At 42.0% G+C, this 9020-nt stretch overlaps 1 protein-coding gene across 2 annotated transcripts in view; it reads left to right on the plus strand.

The window, feature by feature from the left end:
- Positions 1–8621, plus strand: part of LOC143299225 (histone acetyltransferase p300-like) — a 50262-nt gene extending 41641 nt beyond the window's left edge. For both annotated transcript variants that reach the window (XM_076612424.1, XM_076612425.1), the window contains exons 23-24: positions 778–1059; positions 2108–8621. In XM_076612424.1, coding sequence (XP_076468539.1) covers positions 778–1059; positions 2108–4225 — 2400 coding nt within the window. In that variant the 3' untranslated portion in view covers positions 4226–8621. The remainder of the gene's footprint in view (positions 1–777; positions 1060–2107) is intronic.
- The last annotated feature ends 399 nt before the right edge of the window (positions 8622–9020 follow it).

The raw sequence follows: 9020 nt of genomic DNA on the forward strand, positions 1-9020 counted from the left end.
TGTGTTGAAGGATGTTTGTGGGGTTGATTCTTTTTGTAATTTGAAAGACAAAATCTTGAAATCACAGGTTTGATATCAGTCTGATTGGTTCTGTGTATTCACTGTGGCCACAACAGGTGGCAGTTGTCAGGCATGGGGTGAAATGCAGTGAGCTGACCTTTGTCCACATCAGTCAAACTTTCCCACAGAAGACGGGGGGAACCAGTGAGGAGATTGTGTTGATTAAAGTGTTGAACACTGGCTTTATTCAGAAGAGAATTTGGAAATGTGGCACACAGAATTTCTTAGATTGCATGCAAAACAGTGATGGGGGAGTACACTGAAATGGAATGGGAAGGTTACTCTAGCAGTTAATTTATCATCAGTTTGGCTGAAAAACCTGCTTTGTTGGTGACAAGAATTTGGTGGCATATGTGGCACTTTTAATGGATTCCTGCTAATATCATAACAAGGTATACTCACAAGTGTTTACTATTAGCATGAGTTGCTGTGATCTTATATTATGCAATAAGAGTGGACTACTGAATGTCATGCATGCAGAACACACATTGACATACTAAGCAAAGAATAACAACTGACTGATATTTAAAGCAAATATTGCTCAGTTATAAATAACTGAATAGGGCTGTGTGTACTTAGGGAAAGCCTGATTTCCATGGGAAAAGATAAGTAAAGACAGATTTCCGGAAGAATTTCTCTGGTTGAACTTTGTAAATGTTGGTTGAACTTTGTAAATGTCTGCTTGCCATTCATTTGCTGATGTGTTGGTCTTTGCAGGTGTTTTTTGTGATCCGGCTTCACAGTCAGCAGACAGCAATGACTCTTGGCCCAATCAATGATCCTGATCCTGTGATGAGCAATGAATTGATGGATGGGCGTGATGCTTTCCTGACTATAGCACGGGAGAGACACTATGAGTTCTCTTCCCTGCGTCGTGCCAGGCTGTCCTCTATGGCATTCCTGTACGAACTGCACAACCAGGGCAGAGAGGGCTTTGTCTACAACTGTAACAACTGCAAGGCTCATGTGGAGACCCGCTACCACTGCACTGTCTGTGAGGTATGTGCCAGCATTTTTCTGCTTGATTCGCTGTGTCCTGGCACTTTGTCATTGTTCAAAGACAGGCGCAACAGCCGAATCTCAGATTCCTGGGTTCGAATCCCAGTCATGGCGCATGGTGGGTAAAGGGTGGAGATTATTCCAATATCCCAGGCCAACAGATGTGCAGGTCTGCTAGTGCATTGTCACAAAACTTGACTGCACAGTTTCTGAATATATCATTGACCTTTTATGTTGATTGAACCCATGTATGTCATTGTCAGGACAGTTATTCACTTACATGTCTGTAAGATTTATAATTGTAATCATGAACTTGTGACCTATTTTATTTTCGTCAGCGAGTACAAACTGACAACATGCATATCATTTTCACCTGTATTTTGTTTGTTTTCATTTTGATGTCATTCTGTGGCAGTGGAAAAAAACTCCCAAAGAATCATTATCTTCACTTTGGAATGCCTGAATAGTTAACTGCTATCAAAATAATTTGGTGGAAAACCCCACATTCAGAATCCTCGTTCATTTTCCTTCACACACAAAAAAATTACTTTCTTCCAGTATCTCCTATAGTTTTTGTATTTGGAACTTTTTATTAATTGCCCCTCATTCTTCAAATTCCCTGACAGGGGGAGAGCACTTTTTTTAAACAAAAAATTCTGGCACTGAATGGATTGATATTATCGAGTGTAGGGGTAACTCCATGGGGTTTTTGTAAGGATGTGAGATACCTAATGTGTTTGTGGTTTTTGTGAGAGAACAGAAGAGAGGGAAAGAGAGACTGCACGTGTGCATTTTTTACAAGGTTGTATTATCAGATAGAGGTTTATTAGTTTCATTATGGGTGGTTACGGAGATGTGCGAGTGTGTGCCTGAGTTTTCACTAAACAATAATAATGTCTTTTGCACTACCTTACCCAGATTGCCTTTCTCCCCTTTTTCATTTTGGATTCCTTTGCCTAGATTTCAAGGTATCTCACTTACATATAGAAAAGATCCATGCAGAGTTAAGCTGTTTGGTTCTTAACTGTTGCTGTTTGGTTTGTTGCAGGACTTTGACCTGTGTGTCAACTGCTACAAAACTGTTAAACATGAACACAAAATGGAGAAACTTGGACTGGGTATTGATGACAACATCAATTCAGAGAAGCAAGAAAATCCCACTGAATCACGTCGCAAGTCGATACAGCGGTGTATCCAGTCTTTGGTACATGCCTGCCAGTGCAGAGATGCTAATTGCCGTCTGCACAGTTGCCAGAAGATGAAGCGTGTGGTACAACACACCAGAACTTGTAAGCGGAAGAACAATGGTGGCTGCCCAATATGCAAGCAGCTCATTGCCTTGTGCTGTTACCATGCCAAACATTGCAACGAGAACAAGTGTGTCGTCCCTTTCTGCCAGCAGCTGAAGAACAAACTACGTCAGCAACAGCTCCAACAGCGTTTACACCAAGCGCAGATGTTGAGGCGCAGAATGGCAATCATGGCAGAAAGATGTGACATTGGTATGTCAGGTATGAATACTGGTGCTCCCAGTGCAAATGGCGATGTGGACATGGTTTCACAACCCTCCCCAGTGGGGGCAGGACTGCATGGCGGACAGTACATGTCGGGTAAGCTGAACCCTGGACCCCCACCACAAGGGGCAATGAAGGCAGCCTTGGAAGCCCAGGAGTTTGCTCAGATCCAGGCATCCCAGTCTCGCCAGCCAGTTTCCATGCCAGGCATGCCTCCCAGCATGGGCAAACCTCCCATGGCTGGCATGCAGCCCCCTGGTCGACCAACAGGCAAGCCAGCCATGGTGCCTACGATGCAAGGTGTGCCACGGCCAGCCTGGTCGGCTGACATGAGTGGTTACCCCATGCAGACTGTGACCTCTGCCCAGCAAGCTGTGCACATGCAAGGCCAGCCCTTGCCGCCCATGAGAATGAATATGCCTCCTATGCAACAGCAACCACCTCCCCATCCTGGTGTTCTCCAACCACCCCACCCCACTGGTCCTCCACCACCACACCCAGGGGCACCCCATCCACACCCTGGACCCCCTCAGCCTCATCCTGGTGCCTCACAAATGCCTGGGGCTCCCCAACCTCACCCTGGTGCACCCCCGCCCCATCCACAAACAATGCCAGTGATGGCTGGGGTAGGAGGCCAACAGGCACCCTCTGCCAAGGCCACCACTGGCCACCAGAGTCTGGCCCAGCTGCTGGCTGTCCTAAAAAATCACAACCCTCCACACACTGAGGTGGTCAACCTGCTTAAACAGAACCCAGAACTTATGGCTCAGGTCCTTAAGATGAAAAAGAAACAACACAGTGAGAAGTTGCAGCAACAACAAAAACAGCAGCAACAGGTAGCACAGCAGCAGCAGCAGCAACAACAGCAGCAGCAGCAGCAGCAGCAGCTTCAACAAGTACAACAGGTTCAAATGGGTCACCAGCCGCAGCAAGTCAAACCTCTTCCCCCCAGCATGCAAGGCATGCAGCAACAGACAGTGCAGCAACAACAGGCACAACAGATGCGCTACCAGATGATCATGAGGCAGCAACACCAACAGCAGCAGCAAGCTGCTCAAACCCAAATGCAGCAGTACAGTCAGGGAGCACCGGTCATGGGCCAGCGGCCCAACATGCGCTTTTCCCCTGCAGGGTTTGTGCACGGGGACCAGCATGCCTTGCACCAGTACCAGCAGCAGCAGCAGATGATGCAGGTGCAGCAGCAACAGCAGGCACAGCTGAAGCAGCAGATGGCGGCTGTGGCTCAGCGGCCCCTGAACCCTCAGCATATGATGGGTCAGGGGGCTGGCCCTTCCCAACAGCTGATGCAGCAGGTGCGTTCCCCTCCAGGTCCTGGCCAGGGCCCAGGGGTGCCGTCCTTACCTCAGACTGTTCGCTCCCCTCAGCCAACCCCCTCTCCTCGTCAGCAGCCCATTCCATCTCCTCGCCAGCTCCAGTCCCCACATCACATAACGACCAATCAGTCGCCACATCATCACATGGCTCAGGACTCCAGTCAGATGGGCACTGATCACATGCTTCCACCATTACAGACTCACTCCTCTATGGGGACTGGCAATCCTGACATGGGTCTGAATCAGCCAGACTCGGATATGGTGCCTCTGACTCCGTCAGACCATCTTGTTCAGTTTGTTGAACGTATGGACCAGTGATCAGATGTCAGCATATATGCCTGTGTGTGCATGAATGTTGTTGCCTGTATGTGTGATGGGTGTGAAAATGAAATGAGTGATTTGCCAACTGTGGAATTGTTTAGAATGTGAAGACTTGTTAGGCACATAGCTTAACTTATTCAAGGTGCCAGATTGGATTGTGTTCTTAAAAAAAAACAATTTATGGATTTTTATTTATTTATTTATTTATTTTTTTTAATCTAAATCTCAGTTTTCATTCAGAACAAACTGGTGTTGCACGAATGTTCATTATGCAGTAAAATCAGCTGTTATTTAAAAAAAAATATTAGATATCAGTATTTCTAAATGTTTGTGTATCTCAACCATTCCCATTTAATTCACTTTAACATGATATCTGCTTAGTATTAAAGTTGTCTCTTTTGTATGAAGCATTTATACAAGTTCATCAGATCATGTGTCATTTTCTTTTTTAAGTCTGCAACTTTGCTTCTCTTCTAGAAGACTTTTGGTACAGGATTTTTACTGTTTTGTACTAAGGGACAACCACCCTTGTTTTCGTTCATCTCCATGTTTTCGCACAAAGTTGTATTTTAGAGTTTCCTGTGTGATAGAGGGAGGGAGATACCTGTGTGATATGCATGTCTTTCACTCTAATTCTGATTCATTGCACATAGAGTTCATTGAGATTACTTTGGGATTGGTATACATTAACTGTTTACATGGAGGTTGAGGCAGAAAGGGATGGGGTTGGGAGAATGGAAGCAAACTATTTTGAGAACAGTGTCACTTAGGATCAAAACTCGGGTCATATCTGATCAGTCACCTGCAGACCTGGTTTTATTCAGCTTCCTAATGTTTTCATACATAGGTGGTTTTTAAAGTGTGTGTGTGTTCATGATCGAGTACATGAGATGGAGAGAGAAAGGAAGAGAAATATGCGTGATCCTTAAGTCTTTCACTTTTCTTTACCAAGTTATTAAGTAGGAGTTAGTTTCAGGGTCAGTAAAACTCAGTTGAAAGAGATCTTTTTTCAGGCCTAACATCCCTCTTCAGATTTTTATGTTAATCTGTAAACTTTTCAGCTGGGGCACAGATTTTGCTGTTGAAGGAAACTTTCTCTATCCATAACATTGAATCAGTATGAAACTTGAACAGATGGACAAGATCAGGTCAGATGAATGCTTTTGCAGTTTAATCTATCATTTTGTAGTGATTGATTTATGTATTGTGTGTTTTTTTTTTTTTTTGTGTGTTTTTTTTTTGTGTGTTTTTTTTTGTTGTTGTTTTTTTATAATGGCAGTTGGGAATGGTTGAAAATAGTTGCAAACACTTAAAAATTCAGTTGTGTAAATAAGGATGGAACACCTAATGTCATTGTGAGCATGGAGGAGAGAATGTTCTGTTGTCAATTGTTTGAGTACAAATAAGGCAGAATTAAACTGCAGAATGAGAAATGTGTGCTGAAGTCTTCACCTGTTGTGACTGAACATGGAAGCGTTACTTGAGATGGCAGAGTGTTGTGTGGCATGGTTTTTGTGACTGCTGGAAATCATCATAGTATGGAGACTGTCCAGTTCGAATCAAACTCCAGTGATGTTCCTTGTTTCAAGAGGCAGATGGAGTGATTTATCTTCCACTTATTCCGGAACAATATCTTCTTTCGTTGATATTCTGAATCTCAGCCTTGATCAAAATCAGAACTGTGAAGAATAAGTTTTTAAATCTTTGTGGTATGGACATATATTTGGAAATAAACCATTGTTTAAAAATGATGTGACCCAGATTTGGATTTGAGATCATCAGACTACCACTATGGTTCAGTTTTCAAAGCCACAATCCGAAACAGTTCCTCACAATTTGGTGTTCCACAGGATCTTTGAATGGATTTGGTTCAAAGTCACTGTCATTGAGTTCTAAACTATCTTTGGACGTGCAGAAGTGTGTAGTGACATGCTGGTGATAATGGCCTATGATGAGGATGGCATTTTTTTTTATGACAAAATGTATATACCTGAACTGCAAATAGCTTGATATAGCATCCATTTTCTCAACCATGATTACTTAGGTAAGCACTTGTTTCACTTCATGTGATAAAGTTTTAAGGTTGTTTCTTGTCATTATGTAAATGGATTTTTGTCTTTGTTTGTTATGTATTTATATTAATTTATAGCCACCATCGGGGTCTGCCTACCTCTTAATTCATATAGTGTATGTGTGCGTGTGCATGCATGGATGGTATAGTTATGTATGTGAGTGTACTGTTGATCTTATTATTTGGTATACTATAAATGATATGCTGTATAATTACAAGAAGGTGAATAAACTTTTTTAGAAGGGGAAAAAGATCATGAATCTGGTTCAGTTATTGAACATCTGTTTTTCTAAATAAATTCATTAACCCCTTGACTGCCGACTCTGTTTAATGTTAGTTGCATTCCCTGCTGAGGAAAAACGCTATGTAAATCTATGTACAGTAAAAGTACTGTAGCTTCTATATTTTGGAGGAACTTATTATGTACTTACACCAACTGATACAGATAAGTCCTTTCACATTGAAATAAAACCAAATTACTCACTCTGAGATTTGGTGAATATTTTTTGAAATTATGACGTTTATATTTTGTGAATATTTCCTCAAACACACATTGAAACAAACAAAAGAGGAGCAATAAGACTTAGTCTCTTGTTATCAGAATAATAATAATTAGTCTCTTGTTATCAGAATAATAATAATCATTTGACAAGATTCTTCATCACTGTCCATGTCATTCATAATTTCTTCAAACATTGAAAAACAGTGCAAGATCGAGACTGTTGTGGCATCAATAATTTAAAGAATACCAGTTTCAGTTCTTGGGAGAAAAAATGGTGTGGCAAGAACTATGCCTGATTTCTTGAGTTGGAAAAGGGGAAGAAAATCATTTTCATGAACCTTTCCTGAGCCTATTGACATTGGGCAGTGGCTCTCCCCCTCCTGAAATAGGTGCAAACACTGAATGAAATACCACCATTCATTAAACAGATAGGCGTCGCAGATGGCTCAGAGCTCCATTGATTTAATGGTTGAGGCAGTCAATGGGTTTATGATTTAGATATGTCATTCCAGGTGCGTTGAAAATTTAACAGATATCATTTTTGATACTTTTCAATTCTAACACTTATTGATCGAGAGCAGGCTTTGTTGTGGTTCAGTCAGGCACAGTTTTTTTTCCCCCCGAATTATTTGACTGTAAACAAATTGAGTTTATGGAATCACCTGGTCTTGGTTGTCCATGTGTGTGTGTCTGTGGTAAATGTATGTTTGTGTTTTCTGCTTCAGTTTGGTGCAAATTGTGTGGGAATCAAATGTGGTAGAATGGTGGTCAATATAGAGTTAGGAAAAGAGTTAAAAATACCGTAAGTATTTGAAGTGAACAAATTGGAAAACAACTAAAAAAAAAAAAAAAAAAAACCCAGTAATTTGTATTGTATTTTTGTCATAATAGATTTCTCTGCATGAAATTAGGGCTGCTCTCCCAGGGAAGAACACACATCACAATAGTGCAGCACTACCCCACCGCTTTTTTTGTATGTATATCAACAATGAATTTATTTTACAAAGTGGATTTTGCAACATAATTTTGCCAGGGACATTCCTTTCTTATTTTTGGTTTAAGTACTTTGACTAAACTTTCGTGGGAAGATACAGAATGGTAGTGCTAATTGAATAGCAAACAGTAATATTGGAGATGGACAAATAGGGATTGTATTGTATTGTATTTCTCTTTTGTCACAGCAGATTTCCCTGTGTGAAATACAGGCTGCTCTCCCCAGGGAGAGGGCGTCACTTTACTACAGCGCCACCCTTTTTTTTTTTTCCCTGCGTGCAGCTTTATTTTTCCTATTGAAGTGCATTTTTCTACAGAATTGTGCCAGAAACAACCTTTTGTTGCCGTGTTTTTTGGTGTTTTTAAAAAAATTTTTACATGCACTAAGTGCATGCTGCACACAGAACCTCGGTTTATCATCTCATCTGAATGACTAGCGTCCAGACCACCACTCAAGGTCTAGTGGAGGGGGAGAAAATGTCGGCAGCTGAGCTGTGATTCAAACCAGCGCCCTCAGATTCTCTTGCTTCCTAGTTGGACGCGTTACCTCTAGGCCATCACTCCACATAGTGCAGCACTACCACATATGTCATGACCTTATTAAAATTTGAGATTCTAAGATCAAGTCACAACCTGGCACATGGTAAAAGGAAAGGCTTGAACTGCGAGTTCGAGGTTCCAGAGATCACATGTTGTTGCATTGTCTTCATCTAACTTTTACTTCGATAAATGTGATCAGTCATGGTGAAAAAACTAATCAAAAAACCAAACAGAAATCCCTCCTGAGTAGAGAGTCCAGGTTGGGGATAGACATTAAGGTCACAGTGGCAGGTTTCAGACCAGGAAGGAGCACAACTGAACAAATCTTCAACTTGAGGTTGCTATGTGAGAGGTACCATCAACACCAACAAGACCTCTACCACGTCTTCATTGATTTTAAGAAGGCATTTGACAGGGTCTGGCATGCAGCTTTGTGGGCTACCATGAATCTGTACAACATCAACGCCAACCTGATCAGACTGATACAGCACCTCTATGACAAAGCCACCAGCGCCGTCTACCTCAACAATAGCATCGGGGACTGGTTCAGAACCACAGTTGGAGTGAGACAAGGCTGTCTACTCTCCCCAACACTCTTCAACATCTTCTTAGAAAGAATAATGGCTGACGCACTGGAAGAGCATGTAGGAACAGTCAGCATAGGCGGCAGAACAATCACAAACCTA

Source organism: Babylonia areolata, chromosome 24 (assembly GCF_041734735.1).
Source record: "Babylonia areolata isolate BAREFJ2019XMU chromosome 24, ASM4173473v1, whole genome shotgun sequence".
Classification (NCBI taxonomy): domain Eukaryota; kingdom Metazoa; phylum Mollusca; class Gastropoda; order Neogastropoda; family Buccinidae; genus Babylonia; species Babylonia areolata.